This window comes from Chelmon rostratus, chromosome 19, assembly GCF_017976325.1.
Source record: "Chelmon rostratus isolate fCheRos1 chromosome 19, fCheRos1.pri, whole genome shotgun sequence".
NCBI lineage: Eukaryota > Metazoa > Chordata > Actinopteri > Chaetodontiformes > Chaetodontidae > Chelmon > Chelmon rostratus.
In genome coordinates, this window is record NC_055676.1 from 4,594,646 (window position 1) to 4,615,487 (window position 20,842).

General features: G+C 43.0%; 1 protein-coding gene across 2 annotated transcripts in view; it reads right to left on the reverse strand.

Moving 5' to 3' along the window:
• Positions 1-20,842, reverse strand: part of LOC121623292 (A-kinase anchor protein 2) — an 80,121-nt gene that overhangs the window by 43,814 nt on the left and 15,465 nt on the right. For both annotated transcript variants that reach the window (XM_041960535.1, XM_041960534.1), the window contains exons 3-4: positions 16,754-16,834; positions 9,419-9,540 (exon numbers count right to left, since the gene is read on the reverse strand). In XM_041960535.1, the coding sequence (XP_041816469.1) occupies positions 9,419-9,540; positions 16,754-16,834 (203 nt within the window). The remainder of the gene's footprint in view (positions 1-9,418; positions 9,541-16,753; positions 16,835-20,842) is intronic.

Here is a 20,842-nt window from a genome sequence, read left to right on the forward strand (position 1 = left end):
GAGGGGTCTTACAATACCCATTGCGATAATTGTGTTGGTGCTGTATCATGACAGTAGCTGAAACGGGACACAAACAGGTGCTAAAAGCTGTCTGTCAACCAAAGCACAGCAGCAAGTCTCACCAACCTCTGCAGGCGGCCATTGATAGTATCCATGGATTATCAGGCTAACAAGCACTGCGTATCTCTGACAGATTCAATTTTCACGTCATGTTCAGTTTTGTTGAACTTTGACAAACACGTCTGACCGCTTGCAAGCTGTGTTTGACGTGCTGACCTTTGGTGGAGCTGACAGCTGAAGGGTCTGAAGTGTAGCTTCGGAACTGGAGCAGTTTAGTTTAATTTCGTCTCTTCGGATGTCAACAGTGAAATTACATCTCTTGAATAGATGAATAGAATAGATGGATCCATTAACTCCGTAGGTGAACCACAAAGACCCACAGGTGCTGTTTTGGACCACTAACACGTAAACCGACAGTGTTTGTCAGTAACCGTGTCCATTGGGCTGGAGGTTAAAAACTCCTTGGGTCTAGTTTTACCCTCACCTTTGTCTTTTCTCTCTGTAGCAGATGCCTGAACCACGCTGCCTGAACCCCGCTGCCTGAACCCCGCTGCCTCTCGTGTGGTTTCTCTTCCCTATCTCATTTCCTTTTTTTCCCCTTTCTGGTGGGAAATGGCTTTTACTTCTGCTTCCTATAAGCTGCATGAGGTCTTGGCCAAAATGAGGAAAAAGCAAGATTTATGATCAGAGGAGGATGCAGGTGTCTCATCCTACTACATCACAACAGCTTCAGGCACTGTATTACAAGTCCTGTCATACAAGACAAATGTTAGAAATATTCATACAGGGGCTACATCATCCTGACGGCAACTATTGTGCATAAATTCTTGAAATTGCTTATAACACCAGGATAAGTTGTCTAAATCCCGTCTAACATAATCTAAAACCTTCTCTGTGAGTAGGACTGTCAGCTCGAATGAAAAACCACTCTAATATCACAGTTATTCTCCTACAGGGACTCATACTGTGCCTGTGGCACCTAATGAGTTTATCCACTGTAAAAAACAGAGCTGGTAAGACAGTAAGTAATAAGGGTAGGTAAGAGAAGGATATAGGGAAATGGTGGTAAGGAAGGCAGGCGCTAGGTAGTTATGAAAGGAGGAAGGCAATTTTTTGAGCATCTACAGTACAAAAAATATACATAGCCTACATCACAATGCCATCCACTCTAACACCACAGCAAACTACAACCTAAAAATGATCCTAATAACTTCTCAAAGGCATTATTTCCTATTAGACTGGATTACATCACCTCTTTGAATGCATCAACCCCCTGTATGGGTTTTAGCTTATGTGCAGAGCAAAGAGAATCACACTGGCGCCCTCTAGTGTTCAGACCACAAACGTCACCAAAACTGTGAACATGTTTCATATAGTCCAAGATCTTTTCATAGCGTGCAGTAAGTGCATCGTTACATAATTAAATACTATACAGTATAAACAGCTATTCATAAAAATGTGCTCCACAAAAGGCTAGACTTACAAAACCAGACATCTATGAAACTAATCAACCTGCAGTTCCTCAGTTTCACATTGTATTTACTGCACAGAGGGTTATGTGGTTTATATGTTTGTGTGTCTAGTGTAGTCGCTACATGGTGAGGACCAGAATAAGCTTTTAACCATTAGAGTGACGACATTTTTGGAAAGTGAGGACATTTTGTCTGGTCCTTTAAAGGGCTGTTTGAAGGTTGGTACTCGGTTTAAAGGGTTAGGTTAGAATGAAAATAAGGGAAATATATCAAGGTTAGGGGTTAGGGGTTAGTCTTGTACAGGAGAGGACAGTAATCAACAGCCTGTGTGTGTGTGTGTGTGTGTGTGTGTGTGTGTGAGTGAGTGAGACTGGGCCATGACCTTGCACTGCCCCTCGCTCCCCTCGACTTCTCCCCCGTCCTCTCTTTATACTTCTGTGTCTGGCGGTGTTACTATCTCTGTGGCAATCCTGAAAGAGACCAGTGATGTCACTGTCCCGCCCTGTCAACTCACCGCAGGCCAGTTGCCACGGATACGCCTGGGTGGGCAGCAACTGCTTTCCACATCATACAGGAGGAGGAAGGACAGACATCTGGTTTAATGTGTGTGTGTGTGTTTGTGCATGTGACACACAGGCTGTCAGAGACAGACAAAAGAAATAACAGACTGAGGGTATGAGAGAGGAAGTCTAACCGCATTGTGTATTTATACATGATACTGCATGTGTGCGGTGTGTGACTGCTTTCTAGGTACAGTTCTTCTTGAGTTTTTCTTTCAAGATGCAGAGCTACTCAGAGGGTGAAAAAAAATCTGATTGGCTTAGATAAGTGGGAGGAGCCACAGTCCTATAGTTTGTCCAAGCAGTACATGAAGATATATAGCAGTAGATGAAGATATATATATATATATATATATATATATATATACACACACACACACACATACATGCTTACATCTACATTATAGTGTGCTATGAACCACTTCTTAAACATTTATATGGTGCTCATAAATGTTAAATGGGGGAGCTCAAGAAAAGTGAGCCAAAGAGGCCTCAGTGGTCAGCCTCTGATGTGGTTCATTTTTCACCAGTTATTCTATGAATGGTCTTTTACAGAGGCGATTACATTAATGGGCACAGAATAAAGCAGCGTTTTTCTGTGGAGACCAGCACATCTAACACTATTGGAAATGAACATTCGCATTCAACTAAGTAAGCAAGACAGTAAGTGCTTCCCAAAATACCTGTTTTCCATTGCAAACTGTCTTAGTCACACCGAACAAAATATGATCACGTATCTGATCTCTGTCCCTAACCGTCCACTACCACACTCAGGCACTTCCACACAGGTAGAGGTTTATATGCTGTCATGCAGATAGTCTGTTCTTCCTATTTCTACCGTGAGAGTTGATCTGTCTTCCAGATCACAAACAGGATGTGAAGAGTGATAGTCCTTTGTTCCTTTCTGCTTTTGTCATGAATGATTTACTGTCCTTGGGCTCGAGTTCCCACACAAACTTAAAACTACATTATATATCTCTTTCTATCTCTGTCCCAAGTCCTCATCTGTACCATTGTTTGCAGTTTAAAGGGTACACAAAGACAAATTACAGGTTGTCTTATAGGCAACATGACCCAGCAAGCAGAATGTATACTAAATATATTATATACCAAAGTAGTAGTAGACGTTATCACTTAAGTTGCAATTTACTTCAGATCATATAAATGTCACATAAATGCTTAAGTCCTCTATTTCACTTAGAAACACAGTGAAGTGTTTACAGATAATAATGAAGTAGCACTTCATTATGTTTCACCTCTGTTATTATGTGCGCTTATGCAGCCAGTGTATCTGTCATAATGTACTTCAGTACTGTGTTTTCTTATAGTTTCTTAGAGTGAAGGGACTTGGGAAGGTGTTAATAACCCCTTCAGTGGTCTGAATAATAACATCCCAAGGTCTGATTGATAGAAGAGCTGTCTTTGAGTCCCAGCTCCGTCCTTGAGAAGCATTGTTGTGCCATACTAAAAGGCCTTAATTCAGAGCATTGAAAGCTCTGTGCAGTGTGCTCTGGGGCTGTGAAACTCTGATGAAAGAAGCACAAGTCTGTCAAAAGATGAATCATTTTGAATTCATGCTGGTGGTCAAAAGAGCTTGGAATTATGAGGCTGTATGAGCTTTCAAAATTGGGTTAAGTACATATTTGTGGATTCTCAATCTATCTTATTTTTCTTTTTGACACATCTGTCTATTATTTTATATTTAGTCCCTTCATCACTTCGTAGTTTGGTTTAGTCAATAAAGAGTCAATTATTAGTCAATTATCAAAAATTGTCATCATTTTAAAAGTAGAATGTCTCAGTCATTATTTGTTGATCTAACATTAATAAAACATGTATATAGCTTCAAATGAATGCCAGATCAGAAACACTCCAGTGTCCCCGCAGAAAGACAAGAACAGAGTTTTTTGTTCAAGCAAATGGCCGTGACGGAGTACCTTTTCATTCCGCTGTATACACAACCGATTTAGCTTGAAAAGATTTGTTTTGACATCAAGATAGGTACCAAATGCTAAATGTTTTTGGTTTTTGGAGAGGTGAAGCATGGACCAAGTGCGTTACTACTCCAAGTTTATTGTAAACTGGGATTCGAGGACTTATAAGAAAGAGGGGGCTGTGTTGGATCTGGCTTTATCCACAGAAAATGAATCATGGTTGTGTCATGCTGTGAACTCCAGCTAATCCTAACACTGTGTCTTGGTCTAAACTGTGTCACATTCCGGGACTAGTTTTAGACTTTGAAGCAGATTTGTTAGCTACAATTTTGGTGTCTGCAGTTTGTTTTCGCCGCAGCTGCATTGGGCTCGAGCTAAAATAGTTTCTGAAATGCTGATGAATTCAGAAATAAGGGCAGGGTATGCTCTACGCACTACATCCCCAGAAAACTGAACTGCATCTCTGGTGATTTAAAAACTATGTGCTCTCATACTGCCACTGTGAGGCAAGAGACAAATATTCTTAGAACATTATGTAACACGATACAGGGCCCTTCAATGGGCTTGTTGCAATAAGTATAGTTTTCTGCAGCCAGGCGGCCTGCAGGAGCTCATCTGTCATCCAGACTCCATCCGTCTCTACAGCACAGTTTAGAACAGAGGTTTTCTGGTCTGGTAATTGATTGATAGTTAGATAAGATTGGATGAAACATTATTGATCTCTTGTAGAGAAATAAGGTCACCGCAGCAGCCGGATTCAGCAGGGAAGTTAAGACTAATGGTCTTAGCACACATAGCTACACAGTCAGGGACGAAGAAAAGAGATCTGTGTGTGAATATGCAACTTTGTGCAACTAATACATTCAAGGAAATAGTTGGACATTTTTGTAAAATGTGCTTGTTTGCGATAGACGGAAGAGAAGATTGACACCACTCTTATTCATCTGATGCTACAGCTGACAGCTGGTTAGCTTAGCTCAGTCCATAAACTGGCCACAAGGGCAACCAGCAGAGACTCCAGGAAGCTGCTGCGCCTCAGCAAAGAGAAATAGTCCAGCAAATAGCCCCCCTTAAAACTGCAACATGCCGCTTTTAAACTGCATTAAACAAACTAGATATAATGTGCTGTGAGCTTTGCAGGGGCTGGTAAGTGGAATTTGTCACTTCTGGACTGAACCAGGCATGCTGGCTCTGTTTCCAGCCTATGCTAAGCTAACCTAACTAGAAAACCAGTCGAGAGTAGAAAGTTCAGTATATTACTTGCTTACATTTATGGATTTAGACCTAAAGTACAGTCCCTAGGAAGATTGTCAAATGGATCGGGGTAGCTAAATATGAAATACACGCACTCTAAGTATATGTTAAGTAAATAGATGTTCAATACACAGAATTGCAGATGCGCAGGCTCATCCTGCTGCAGTGGCCTACTTTTGATTAATGCTGCAAAACGTAACTGAAACCACCCAAACACAAAACTGCGTGTCTGAAATGCTACTACACTCTGTGATTTCCGAAAAAGACAAAACAAAGTTTCTCTAACGAGTTGAGAACCTCGTCCTGTAGCTGTGGCAGGAAACGCTGTACAGAAACCACACTGCTCCCCTGCAATGACGGCCACATCTGCATGGGACCGTCTGCGCAACATGAAACAAGCAATAATCCAAAAGGAGCGCGGTGTGGGTGCGGGCCGGAGCAGTGCCACATTGTGAAAGGGCCTACTGCTGCGTTATCCCTCTCGCTGTTTACTTAGCCTGTCCGTGTAATGATAGGGATATCTGTGCGACTACCACTGCTGCCGCCACACTCGCTCACTCTGTCTCCTTCTGTCTGTTTGTTCTCTAGGCTCTGCAAAGTAAGCGTCTTCTCCTGCACACAATGGCCTGCTATTTCTTCATCGCTCTGTCACTTTGCGTGTTCCTCACGTCGGGTTGCGACGGGGAAAACTACCACGCAGACTGGCCGTGTTCCCCCTCTGTCCTTTTCCTTTTCGTCTGTGTGTGCTCAAAGACCGTAGGTATGTGTAAGAAATAGCCGTACAAAGATTGCACTGTTTTCTCTTTTTTTCCTCCCCGTCACTTTATGTGATTTCCAGTTTAAGGTCAGCAGCAAGCACTTACGACACCACACAAAGACGCCGCTGTTGTCCTGATGTCTTTGTGTTTGGTTTTTCATAGGGTGGTTGCAATTGGGTATGCATAACCATATAGATAATCTGATGGGACGCTTCTTCTTTCTCGCTTCTTTTCCCTTTTTCCTCCATGCATTTTAAACTCAGTAGCACTAGACTTGTTCTCCACAGACGGACACAGCTGTTCCTCCTCTTTCTTCACTCTTGTTTATGGGTTCTGCAGTGCATGAAACGATACGAGCGTCCATAAAAGAGGTGCCGCTTTGTCTTCGTCGTTTTCTGTCATTAAAATGTCCAACAGTGCATGTGTTATTAGTCGAGCAGCCATTAAAGTGGGACTGACAAGACGTCGGGGCTTCCGTTCGAGAAATGTTTATGGATAAAGGAAGGTGTAGTTCTTTATGGAAATCCACGTGTATTCATGATTACAGCTTTAGTCTCTCTCGCACGCAGATAATACTGTGTCCATAGTCGTCCTGGCTGTTCACCTCTGTCCCTATCAGTGGTGGAAAGACTCTGGTTGCCCGGGTTACGAGATATTCTGGGATGGTGTCCCACAGAGTGTAAATATAGATGCCACACCCTCTGCCTGAAATGCTTGCACACACACACACACACACACACACACACACACACACACTCACACACAGGCTGTCTATTACCGTCCTCTCCAGTCCAAAACATCTAAATAGAAATATCTCCCACCATCACAGCATGGCATAACACCAAAATGAATTTTTAAAAGTTTTAAAAATAATTAACTGTCTTCTCATTCCAGGGTCAATGTTCTGAAGTGGTTTAGTAAAAATAGTAAAATAGTTTTGCTACAGGGTTTAAGATCTGTGACTGAAGGCGCTCCTCGGACTCCCACACATGTGCTCTGTGGCTTTATTCTACCCACTGGAGAGGAATGTTTTCTGAAAGCCTCAAGAATTGAATCCCAGACAGCTGAGCTCCTCTTAAAGCAATTTCCAGCACACATCCGAGACGCTGGTGCACGAGGGTAACAGCCTGAGAACTGCTGCGGCCGCACTGCACACTGGGAGTGACAATGACACGATGGCAAGTGATACAGTTATTGATATTTTTGCATATTTAAGGAAACCTTTGGCCAGAAGTGATAGGTCGTAGCTTTAACAAAACAACACAAGGGACAGCTGTATCCACCAAAGCATCACCGACTTCTAGATTTAGTGAAAAACAGCCTGGGAAAGCGAGGCATTCAAGATTTTTCTGAGCCATCGTGGTTGATTTTGGAACTAACTGTGGTCGGGCAAACTGAACCTTTAACTTATGGCACTGAATCCTAAAATACAGAATGTATTCATCCTTGTGATACAGCTTTGGTTTTCTTCTTCATGTCTGTTGGCATACTGAGGAACTAAATAAAGCTGGATTTGGCGACACTGTGAACGCTGGAAAACAGAAGCGAAGCCAGACCGAAAACACATGCCAGCACATCACAGTAAAGAATTATCTTTGTGGTTTTAATTGCTTTTGTAAGTAACTGCAATATCTGCTCTTTGAAAGAGAGACGCAGACAACAAGTCTATTCACCAGCAGCTGAATGAAGTGATTCACACGAAGCGGCTCCACAATCACAACTGTACTTTGCTCTACAATGCCCTCTCTTTGACCATTCACCGCTGTTCTGTTTATACCACAGTGAATGGCGTCCTGGCGTTCGTGGCAACGTATGATGTTGATGTTATTCCAGCGCTGGTGATAACCTACAGTAGCTGCTGGCTAACAGACTCTCTTTCATGCTGAGATTTGATAGATGAGGAGGTGGAGCCTGACTCACTGATGCCAAATTGACCCAGAGCCTCTCCACAAGCCTAATTCTCTGAATACATGAACTGTCAAGCTATAAATCATCAAATAATACACTACGCGTTGGCTGATTCAGCATTTCTCCCACTGCTTGAAACTGACAGAAGTCTGCTTCCACTCCACTATTAAAAATTATAAACTGGATGTCCAAAATTTGATGCAATTGACTCAAAATTAGACACAATTATAACTGTCACGGTGGCCCCAGTGGTCGCAGCATTAATAACCTCTACTCTCGTCCAGGTGCCTTATTAAATTTAGTCTCTGTTCTTGCTATTGTCCATTGTAGGCATTGTATGAACTTAATACTGAACAAATACACAGTGATATGCAAATGAAATGCAGTTGGTGTGGGAATGTGGGATGCAGTTCAGCCTCGTGTCTGTGGAAAACTACGCTCCTTCTGCCTCAGAGAAGACGAGGTTTAGGCCAGCCCAATTCTCACACCCCGCGAATGGAAAACACTCACAGCCGAGTGCACAGAGCATCGCGATGGCGCTTTATTCCTAATGGTGACCTCATATCCCAGCTTCATCGGGGGGAATAAGTGACTATCTAACAGCAATGCTTGATGGGAATCAGGAAGCTCCTCCCAGAGGCACAAATGCAGGAAGTGCCCACTGAATCACATCACTCTCTCTTTTTTTCCACTTTTCCCAACCTTCTCAGTCTCTTCCTCTGGCAGTTCCACCCTGCTTTCATTTGTCTTTCTTCTATCTTTCTGTTTCTGCTTTATGAGTTTCACTGTTTCCTCTCTCTAGTTTTCATTTTCTAATATCTCCCTCATCCCCCCCTCCATCTCTCTTTCTTCATTCCTTGTCAGCTCTTTGCATATATGTTAAAGTACCTGTAAAGTATCTGAGAAGTATGTACATGCACAGCAGCTCTTGGTGTTTGTTTTCACTTCAGTACACAAGAAGAATTTTGCTTGATGGTTACAGAGCTGCCCTGCAAAATCCATACCTCCACTACTTCTCCAGTTACAGTGTGTGTATGTGTGTGCGTGTGTATTTTAACCACTGTGTTGAACCAAACATAGTTTCTCTTAAATTAGAGCTCCATACTGGGACTGTGGATATGACTGATGTAGTAATTAAAGAATACTATTGTTGATGTCCTCAGGGTATCAACAATTTCTCATTGCATCTAAAAGTATCCTCGCTCTTCATCTGCAGCATCACATGTGACACAGCATCTGATCTTTTCTAATCAAAGGAAAAAGCTGGTTGAAGCTGGTCATATCATTTTTTAGCACTTCCTATTTGGACCATGTGGATAGGATGTAACACTCACAGAAGTGAGGACTAGATTTAAGACTGGGGGGAAGAAAAGCAGATGTGCAGTAACAAAAAACGATGTGTCAGACCCGATCAACGAAAACGAAAAAAAAAAGGCCTGCAGCAGGTGTCCCTGTGGTGTCCGTTACCGTACCTATGAATCAGGTCCTCGAGCTTCTTCCCTTGTTCTTCATCCTGTTCCAGCTGTTTCCGCCGTGCCTCCCCTTCCTCCGCTCCCATTCCCTGGAGGAGCCATCGCTCACGCATGGCTTTGGACTGTGGAGGGAACAGACACACTGTTAGGCGCATGCAGAAGGGTTTTAGCTGATGTTGCATATTATGGCAGCCATGCTGGGGGTCCTCCTCAGCTCAGCTGTGAATGTGAGCTCATCCATCTCAACGGGACTAATCAGACATGATCAATTCCAGTTTTTGACATTTTAGATACAATGATGCTAACATTAACAATGTTTGTCAGTGACTTTTTTTTTGCATGATGAAGACAAGATGATGACAACATGGCATCAACGTCATTAAACACTCACTGTGACTACGTGACGCTGTTGATGAAAATAGACTTGGTTAAAATGTAGTTTAAAAAACAAAAACTTTACAACAAAATATCCCTTTTCGTTGATTAAAAAAAAAAAGATAATGTAGGCTGTAGCAGTTCTGTTTCCGGCATGTGACATATCAGGACTACGCCAGCATGCACACAATGAGCACAGTCAGGACTCGGTGAGTGTGTGTGTGTGTGTGTGTGTGTGTGTGTGAGAGAGAGAGAGAGAGAGAGAGTATGTGTGTGTCGGTTATGTGCTGTATGCTTATATGCTGCTGGATGACAACGTGAAAATGTAGCGGGGAAAGAATGTCCTGTTTGTGAAACGCTGAAGTTTCAGCTGTTAGTCACAAGTTTGTTCAAAGCAGCAGTAGGAGCTTCAGCCTAAAACTAATAACTATATGTATTTTGGCATGCGTTGGGCAAATGCTGTGTTTTTGTCCTTCACATTACCATCAAAATGAATCTATATATGGAATATGTATTCCTTAAACTGATACCAGCAGACCAGACGCTTTCTGCAAAGCTGCCTGGAGCTTCCACCGGGCTTTGCTGCGCCATAGTCCAGCTGCACCATGGTTTTGTTCCGTCCTCAATGTGGCTTCAAACCCCACTGAAAGCAGGTTTTCTCTGCCTGATTTTGTTGACTTGCTAGGATTTTGCATGCTTTCTTTCTCAGATTTTGATTGTGCCTGATTTTTCCTTGCTAATTTTAGATAGATAGATAGATAGATATACTTTATTTATCCCAAGCTAATTTTGCTGCTAACACGGGTAAGTAGGCTCCATATTTAAATGGTTTCTTTTTACATCTGTTTTAATTGTGTTTATTGCTGATATACAATCAGGATTCTGAACAGGAATCAAGTTTTATTTTGAAAACTTATCAGACTCTCTAGGCCGATCCTGTGTCTGACTTCCTGCCTGGCTCGATCTGCTCAGTGTAGATTAAAATCTCCAGACTTCCAGTCAACTAAAATTTTATTAAAAAAATATAAAACAGGGTGAGGCTGAGTAAACAAGCAGTTTAGCTCAGGTTAGAGGCACCTTGAAATATGCGTTGTATCACTTCACTCTATCTGGCAGTCTTCATCTTCCCTGCCTTTCTATATGCTGTGCTTCATGTCTCTGGCTCATCACCACCACCAACCATGACTCAGCTGAATTACATGAAACTGGCATGTAACCCACACGCTTGGGAGCGTGCGTGTGCATCCTTGTGTGCATGCATGACATACAAACTATATGTGGACCCCCCTCATTAAAACGCAGTAGTAGTAAGAGTAACGTGGTCATGTGCAGATCTACAGCAACACCATTGCACCCTTCAAATAGCTCTTCTTCTCTAGCCTAGTTGTGATATTCTTGGATATTATCAGCAGCCAGCGGACCTCCATTATGGAGACTAATTTGTGAGAGATTTGTGAGATGACTGCCAAGCACTGCTACGACAAATAAATAAACACGGAGGCCCACACAGGCACAGAGTTTTTAGATAACAGAGAGAAACTCGAAACTCAGCTGTTACTCACAGGAAAACACAGGCCTCCCATCAGGCCAAGAGAAGCACAGTGATTAGTCCCCATGATATATAGCAAATAATCTTGTTACGTACACATACATGGAAGTATTTGTTGGCTTTGCTCAGTCTCTAGTTGTTCATCCACAAACAAGTCTGTCTGTTTTCATTCCTGAACGTTTTCTGTGAGCAAATTAGTTCTCCTTAACTTGCTTTGTGCTTTCATTTGGGGCACTCGTGCTTTTCTTTTAATTTTACTGAAGTAGACCACTGAATAAAAAGTGCTTGTATTTGAGCATTGTGCTCTTTGATCATTTTTACTGGTGTGTGATGAGACAGATGGCAGTTTGTGCTCCACAAGCATTTCTCTGAGGTGGAAACTGCTCTGCAAAGGGGATGAATAGAAAAATATCTGCCATCCAGCTGCTGCCTGAAGACACATCAAACCGTCCATCTCAACATGGATTAAGTATAATTTAAGACTTACCTATTCACTGTTTTAAAGACCTAACTGATGTTAAGAAGCCAGAGAATCTGTGGCTGTTTGGCTCTGCCCACTGATGTTTAACCAAACTAATGGGATTACTCTCCCTCTGTCTGTACAGCAGTTCTGTCTGCTTTGTCTCTAAGACTCGTCTGGACACACAAATGTCGGATACGGTCACCTTAGCACAATGTTTATGTTAATAAGATGCACTATCGACATTAGATCTGCATCAACAATGGGGGAAGCACCGATTCATCTCATCACACAGGGCTCGCTGCTTTCCATTAATGTTTTAAAGATGAATGCCAGAGCTGTGTGTTTATGCCGCTAATGTCTCGTCTCTGTCTGGAACTCTGTTTTGTTACCACAACAGAGTCGAGCACTTTGCTTCACCTTTGGCTGTTTACTGTCAGAACCGTTGCTTGGCTCTAGGTCGCAGAGCTGACAATTAACAGTTCGAGTGCCTCCACATGCACACACGCACTGTGACACGCACCACACAGTGAGCTCTGCGGAAATTATCCCACAGCATTTTACCACCTGCTGTCAGAATGTGGCAGCGTGGCTATTTGTTTGTTTGTGTCTGCGTCTGTGGCTGCTGCACACCCACAAAGCCGGGCTAACCTCACACTGATCATGCTCATCACGTACGCAGAGTTGGCCACAAAGATTTTTGAAGGAGGTTCAAGTTGCACGAGCCGTTAGTCAAATCGACTGAAAGGATATGATTTTCTGATTTCTACTGCTGAATTCCAATTTAAACATCACAAAGACTGAAATAACTTTGGATGTTTGCAGTTCACAGAGGGTCTGTGTTTCCTGCCACACCTTTTCTTTGTACATTTCTGAGACTGCTTATTGCTTATTTCGTCCCGCTGCTAATTACTGAAATAAAAAAGAGGCCCCTGTGCATAATGTTAACTTATTGTTGCTGTCTATAGTAAAAAATGGTTAGGGTTAGGGTTAGGGCTGTATTTGACCTGGAAATAGCTTTCCAGGTCAAATACAGCTGATTAAACACACAATACATTTGAAATCTTGAGTTACTTCAAAGTCAGACTGACTGGTCTTGAGCCTGTGGGGCAGCAGCTATCAGCCCTTATGCAACTACTTTTGCTTATCCAGCTAGCAGCTAGTTAATCTTTAAAGTTAATCTAAAGATCTGCACATTAGGCAAAGAAACCATCACTCATCCAGACGAGGATGCTGGCCTGTAGCTGACCTTGACCCCTGACCTCGGTGTGGAATTTTATCAATAAAGTCTACTGTCCTACAGTCCTACTGTACAAAAAAGTATAATTACGTGCTAATAAAGCTTTTTGGACCATTTCAGCAACTCTGTGATGTATAAGCTTGTGCAGGATAACTGACCAGTTGTTTCCTCTGAGAACCAGCCTGCTCTCTGCTCTCTGCTCTCTCTCACGCTGTTTAATAGACTTTCCATTTCCTGTTGAGCGCTGACACACAACCGACTCTGAAAGGGAAGGTTTGGGGCTGTTTGGAAGGTCTAAGCTATTCATCAGAAACTGAAATAACCAATTTGCCAGGCATCAAATCGCCAAGACACATGAATGCTGGAGGCAAAATCGACCATATATTGAGGAGACCAGGCTGCAGCAGAAAATGCTGGGTAAGGGTAACTTTACCCTGAAATCATTGCAGTGTTTACTTGGTCCCAGCCTCAGATCAACACCTCCATTCTGAGAGGCTTGAATCGAGCAGCTCAGAGGGCCTTATCAAATCTCTAGGCTCCAGTCTCCATTTCCTCTCCCAAGCCACCACGTCCCTGGAGAGCGGACAACAAAGCCTGCTTCATGCTGCCTGGCTGTGTGGCACTCAGAGGTAATGGCCATCAAATGGGACTTTGTGACCAGATGCTGATAACATCTGGATCTGTTGTATGCAAGAAAACTAAACAGAGCTGTACACAGGCTCTGTAGGGGCCCTGTTTAGCTCAGCGGACGATCAAGCAAAGCAGCATGTTCGGGTGCGTTTAGATGAAACCTGTTACTTCTTTTTATTTTTCTGGAAATAGAGACACAGGCCATCTCACATATTTATCTGAAGATGTGCAGGTACGCAGGTGGTGCTCGAAAGCTGCTAATGGAGGTTGCATTGTTTCCTGTGCACACGAGAGGAGCTCCCAGACACCAGATGCACCATGAACTGCAACATCGCCAGTCTGAGTCCAGCAGGTGACCCCATCTCTCTCCCTTCACTTCCTGTCATCTCTCTACTGCCAGCTATCTGATAAAGGCAAAAAGTGCCCAAAATCATAATATTATGTGTTTAAAAAAGCTTTGCGACCTGGATATTGGCTAAATTATTGTGAGAGCAGTGAGTAAGGCTTCCCTGAGGGTTTCTGCAATGCAGCATTGATTGAATAAACCAACACAAGCTAGCTCTCGAAAGTGTAGTTACTGCAATAGTCTGAAATGTTAGCAGATGATGTCATATGTAATTTGTTGTGATGATTACTTTCCATGCAGAGAAACCAATATCAGGTCCAAAAAAGAAAGAAAAAAAAGTAAGCAGACAGAAGAAGAATGAAATGCATCAGCCTTCTCCTTAAGACGCACAGCGAAATGTATAACCTCCACGCATCAAGCAAAGATCAAACTTCTGAGATGCTGGGCCAGTTATGACCAGTAAGACTTAGCTTAGTTTTAATGTAGGTGTGAGACAGCATCATTAATGGCTGTACTGCACCGAGCGCATCGCTTTAATGGCCAAACACACACTGTGCACATGGCTTTAATCAATGCTCCTCTTTGGTTGATATTTCCATAAGTGGGTGTTAAATGCTGGGAAACACCAGCATGTAGGAATCAGACTTATCTAATAAAGGGATCGTTCATGCCAAATGTGTTTAAAGGCTCCAATTAGAGAATGGAATGTATTTTTATGGCAAATATTAAAACTTGCTACCATAGATATTCGTAGCATAATGGGTACCCACAGCTGTTACCCCACCCACCCTGCATCTGCGCAGCATTTAGGGCTGCAGGATTTTCCAAACATTCCCTTTAAGCCAGCCATGTCCAAACTATTCCATAAAGGGCCGTGTGGCTGCAGGTTTTCGTTCCAACCAAGGAGGAGCGCACCAGACTGGACTCATTTAATCAGCTGATCTCACTTTTCAGCTGATAACTAAGAGATCCCTTGATGTTGATTGGTTGGCCTGGTGTGCTCCTCCTTGGTTGGAACGAAAACCTGCAGCCACACGGCCCTTTATGGAATAGTTTGGACATGCCTGCTTTAAGCCATCAGCAGTCCAGTAAGGTTGCCTTGAAAATACTAGAACATAGATAGAAATAGTCGATTTAACAATGGGATTTGCCGGTGTAGACAGGCTAGAAGAGATGCACCGCGAATTCACCTGTAAATTATATCCGATGCACGTTCATTCTACCGGTGCAGTCGCATCGCAAACGTTTATATCGGACCACCGATACGAATCGGTGAATCTCCACATCCCTAATATGTATAGAATGTCTCTGTCTGGTGTGTCTCCACCAGACAGGGCATGTTTTTCTGAGCTTGTGTGCAAGGTCAAGGAATTAATTTTTCATTAGCTGAAATGTTCATGAACTCCACAAAAACTAACCGAATGCCTGATAGCTGTTCATTTCCTCAAACTCGCAATCTGTCAGCAGTTTGCGTCTCCGTTTGCGCAGCACTTACTATTCCAACGTCAAAACAGTGTTTACCTGAAACAAAATCTTGGCTTACCAGTGGCAGCTGGCAGTAATTATTAAGGGATATGTTGATGGGTGTTTGGATTTGAGCTGTTTTTCTGCAAAGAAGAAAACAGCCGTGCCTGCCCTGCTTGGCCAAGGGAAACTCTGCTCCAACAGGCCGGCACACCAGGGGCACTTTTTGATTTGGATGCTTGGATGGAATGAACCACTACCTGTGGGCCAGAAACTGACGAACGCAAAAGCAATTAAATGCACTGACGTGTAAAAGCAGCACGCAGGAACAGAACAAAACTGTAAAGGAAGGTAGAGGATGTGTCTTTGAGAGCACACTCTTTAGCTCTTCACCGCTCTGTGACGTTTGGGGTTGAGGCAAGAACTAAAAAAAAAAAGAGAGAGGGACTGGATAGATTAAAATAGATGAATGGGTGTCACACACACTCATTTGTAAAGCTTTCTTGTGAGCATCGTCACTGACTCCGTTCATCCATTAACTTCTAACCCTAACCTGAACTCACTACTTTACCTTCGCCTTTACACTGACCTCATTGTAATCGAAGCCTAAACTCAATGTCCGACCTTAAACTAACGGTTACCTCGTGTCTCGAGCAATGCCTCATCTCTGTGTGTCGGTTAGCAGTAGATCAAACAGTAACTCAAACAGTATATAAGCTATCACATTTTCAGGCCGTGAATATAAAGCTGTAAATAGCATAAACAAGCAGAGGGGTCATAAATACATCTCAAAGCACATACCTGCAGACACAGGAGCTGTTTTTAATGGGAATGTTGCATTCTAGTTATTGCTGCCACTTCTTTAATTGACACTGCTGATAGCGATATAGCATTTTTCATTTTGCTTTTTGTTAGTTTTCTATTTTTCATGTGTGAAAAACAGTTGGAACTGGCTATAAATACATGATTTACTGCATCAAAAGCCTTCACATTGGCTCTGTCTTTGCACCGCAGTCAAAACTGCACAAAAGTTAAATCATGATGGTTGTCATACCTGTCACGATGCTGTTTATTTGACATGTGGCAAGGATTTAGATGGCTGAGCAGGTTCAAAATGCAGAGCTAGGACTGACTAGCCTGATAAATATAGAGGGCATGTGTAAACAGTAAATTGGGAGCACACTGAATGAAGACAGATCGTAGATGGACTGGCTGTAATTTCACCAGCAGCAGCAGCCCTGCGTTTTAAATATACTGCAACACCAACCAACCTTGAGATGCTGCAGTTGTAGCACCAGGTCATCGAGCTGGCTTCTTTTGTCTTCAATCTCCGTTTGCCGTTTTCGCTTCTCCTGGGCGACAAAAAACAGAAGAAGAGAAAAAAATCAAACCTCCATTCAGAGCAGATTATTTCAGTGTCATTGTTCTGGGTTTATGCTGTCAGTAGGTTCATTAGGTCTTTTATTTTGGAGGGCAGTGAGAAAGAAACTGAGCTGAAAAAGCTGAGCCTGATGATGCTCTAATGCATGCTGTTGTATTGACTGGATGTTTTAATGTTAATGCTCATCAAGACGAGATCCCTTAGGGGTACTTTAAGTTTTCATGCATTTAATTTAAAGGTGAGCAAAGACTTAATGGTTTCTCATAGAGTATACTGTCAATTTAAACTGCTGGGAAGGTGGGGGCAGAGAATTTACATCCAAGTTTTTCCCATTTCTGGATAAAAGTAATGAGAGAATTTAGGCAAGTTAAGACATCTAAAACTGAGCTGTACTGTTCCAACTTTCTGGAGAGTCGGGGAGAAAAATGATCCCCGAGCGTATGCAGGGAGGAAGTGAAGCATCAGAGGGGTTGGAGGTCAGGGCTTATCGAGGGCTGAGTGGGGTCAGGGTCCACAGGCAATCTAAAGGCAGGGATTAAGCCTTGAAGCCTCTAAATGGTGCTGAGGTTGAACTTGAGGTGAGGAGAACAATCCTTAACTGTATGCGGAGATGATTGAGGCTGACGTTTGGAGGTCGGGCTAGAAGCACAATGAGCGAAACTGGAAAAAAAAAAAAACCTGAGCAGACTGAGGCAACGTGGAGTCCCTATACGCATGGGAATGTAAACAAAGCAGATCCCAGTACAGCCCTGTTTGGGGCTGAGGGGCATGAGATACTGTACATGTGTGTGGCTTTATCTGTCTCTCTCTCAGTGGGAGCAGAACGAGGATTTCTGGGACGCTTCCTGTCGGTTAAATATAACCATCAGGGAAAACCCCAAAATGTGAATAAACCAGAGACCACCTCTCAGAGGGAGAAAAACTGAGCGAAGAGTGACACAGAATAGAATAAAGAGGGGGACTGAGTATAGAGGAGCAAAACGGAAAGGGCAGAGCTGAACAGAATGACACACAATAGAACAGAGCAGCTTTCAGTGTCAGAAAACAGAAGAACCTTGAATCAAAGAATGGAAAGTTTCAAGTTTAGGTTGGAGGACTTGCGCAAAATCACTATTTATAAGCGCCGTTTCACTACTCGTTTTACTGATCTGCATAAAAATCAACATTCGTCATCAGAAAAACGACAGCTTGACTTGTGTTCACATTTTCCTGACATGAACCCACTGTGGTTGTGTGAATAATGACTGTTGTGTCTCAGGACTAAAGGAGGAAGTAGCATGACACTGTTAAGTACTCGAGGGAGGAGGCTGGGGTGGAAGGTTGGGCGCATGAAGCATCCGACACCAGAGACTGCTCTTCTCCCGCTGACTGTTAATAATGGCGGCAGTCTTTCTCTAATCACATGAACTGAGTGAAGCCAAGGTGGAGGTGACAGATCAGACAATGGTCACGTGGACTGTGTTTTTGTGACAGTCACTTTTGGGTTGTTTTGGAAGGCAATGCCAAACAATCAATTTCGCCATTTCTAGTACTCATTTTGAACGTTTCTAATCCTTTATTACAGACAGTAGAGAGGTGACAGGATGGTGGTTCATGACCACGTTTTGTCATTTACTGTAGGCTGTAACACAAGTTTTTGATGCATGGGAACACAAACTGACTGAAAACATGTTTCGAAACATCTAATCTTTCTTCAAAAATCAGGAAAAAGAAGCATCTTTACGAACGCCACAGCCCTAAAAGGATGGATTCAACAGAGAAAACAGAGACGAGAGCAAAACAACGACTTTATCAGCCTCGCTGGGAGAGCACATCACAGAGTGGCGCCCAGACCGTGAAAACATCTGCACCAAACCTGAGGTCATCTCTCTCTCTCTGTCACACACACACACATGTAGAACCACACACACACACACACACACACACACACATAGAACCACACACCACAGTGACCCACACGGCAGCAGTTCCCATGGCTTGTGAAGTACAGACAGGGAGCCAGAGAAGAGGTATGGTCACCAGATGTCAAGGACCTTTAAAGACATGTGGTCGAGGAATGGGCAAAACACACACAAAAACAGATACACATCCACGCAATCACACAAAAACACATACACACGCAGATGAGCGGACATTAATATATTCTCAAAATCAAATAGGCAGGAAAGCGGCGTGTATTATGGGTCGGAGAATCCTTGATTACACAGACATGCACACAGACACACAGATGCCTGACATCTGCAGATCAAAGACCGTCATGGTTTCCGCCACATTCCAGAAATAAGACGTCTAGAATGGCCAATCTGATCCACAAGCAGCTGAAACATTACTGTACAATGAAAAGTTGACATCAACTCTACTCTTTTGTTGCACAATGCGACATAATCAAAGAGACTCAAAGAGAATAAACTGCCATGTAGTGTCTTGGCAGCAGGAAAATGCAACCATTGCATTGCAGTGATGCTAAATCTGAACACAATCTAACTTGTCAGAACTCAAAGATTAGACCAGACTATTCACCCTCTGGCTGCCAGTGGTGAGAGCTGCTGGATGTGTTTGGCCCTGCTTTCTCATACAGTACTACTGCCTGTTTAGTGCAGCCGTTACCAAAGTGTCCCTGTTGAAAGTCCCTCCTGAAAAGTCCTCAGTCCCAAATATGGACTCTGTCACTGATCACACCAAGGGGGTCTAGATCAAATACTGCAAACCCCTGCAGTTTTAGAAACAGTCGATACAAGGAGCCAACTTCAAAATGCTCGTCTCAAACAAAATCCTAGTTTAACAATGTCTTCACACTAGAGGTCGACTGATTAATCAGCTACCAGCTTTTTCCTGCTCCAAACTATCATTACATCAGTCTGTAAAAATCCACTATCATTCGTCCTCCACACGATATCTTCAACCACAACACTTTGTGTATATATGAAGAAAATTTATCTCATAGTGCTTCTTTAATTTTTTGTACTTTGTAATAGAAACATGACTGAACATTGGCTTGAACTGGGTTGTAAGAGTTTAACTGTGGAGGACTATTCATCTCCCTGGGCTCATAGACTTCCTATGAAGGACTGCTGGATGGGTTCATGAGTCCAGCTATCACTTCTCAGTAAAAACAGAAATCCATTAGCTGACGAGATGAAATGAATTCTTTGCCTTGTACAGTCGGAACGGGAGAAAGACGAGGGGCCCGGCTCCGGTCACATCCTCCTCCTCAGGAAAATATGTGGACATTCTTGGTGACACACTCATGACTTCCCACACTCTGACTCACTGAGTGTTTGGCCCCACTTGGCTTTGCTGCTGGGCTTCTTATACAAGGGACATCACTTTTCCCACTACTGCTGACACCATCCAAGAAGTTGGACACTATTACAGAATTCTGTGTTCAGTATTTAAAATGGTTAGGGCAGGGCTGGGCGATACGGCTCAAAATATGATCCTGATTATGTATTCCATACTGATGAATGTCGATTATTATCATGATACAAATTTGACAATGCCTCCAGTTTGACACCAGAGGGCTCATTTGATAAACTTAGAATATGTATAAAAGAACATACTGAATAACATCTAAACCTCACAAAACAATAGAAGTTGGCACCAACTGACGGCGTATTTTACAGACTATCTTGGCACTCCATCGTCACTTGAGATATCCAAACCACTTCCACGGAAATGTCAACAATTTATCTCTGTCCCCCATTGAGATCGTTTTATTAGCCAGGCCTCGGTTAGGGCCCGCTGGAGACATTTGTTTTCTCATTCTGGTGCTGTTTTTTTAAGCTTCACGAGTCAACCAGAAGTCACGTGGACTGGACAGAGTTGAGCAACCTGTCATTTTACAGGGTTGAAAGATTTGGCAGTGGAGTGGACTTACAGAGTCTGATTACAGTTCCTATGAACTTAAAGTTCAGCAAGATGAACTTTCACTCTTCATACCAGAAAAGACAGAATTTAAGAGGTTATGTCTAAGCCGATG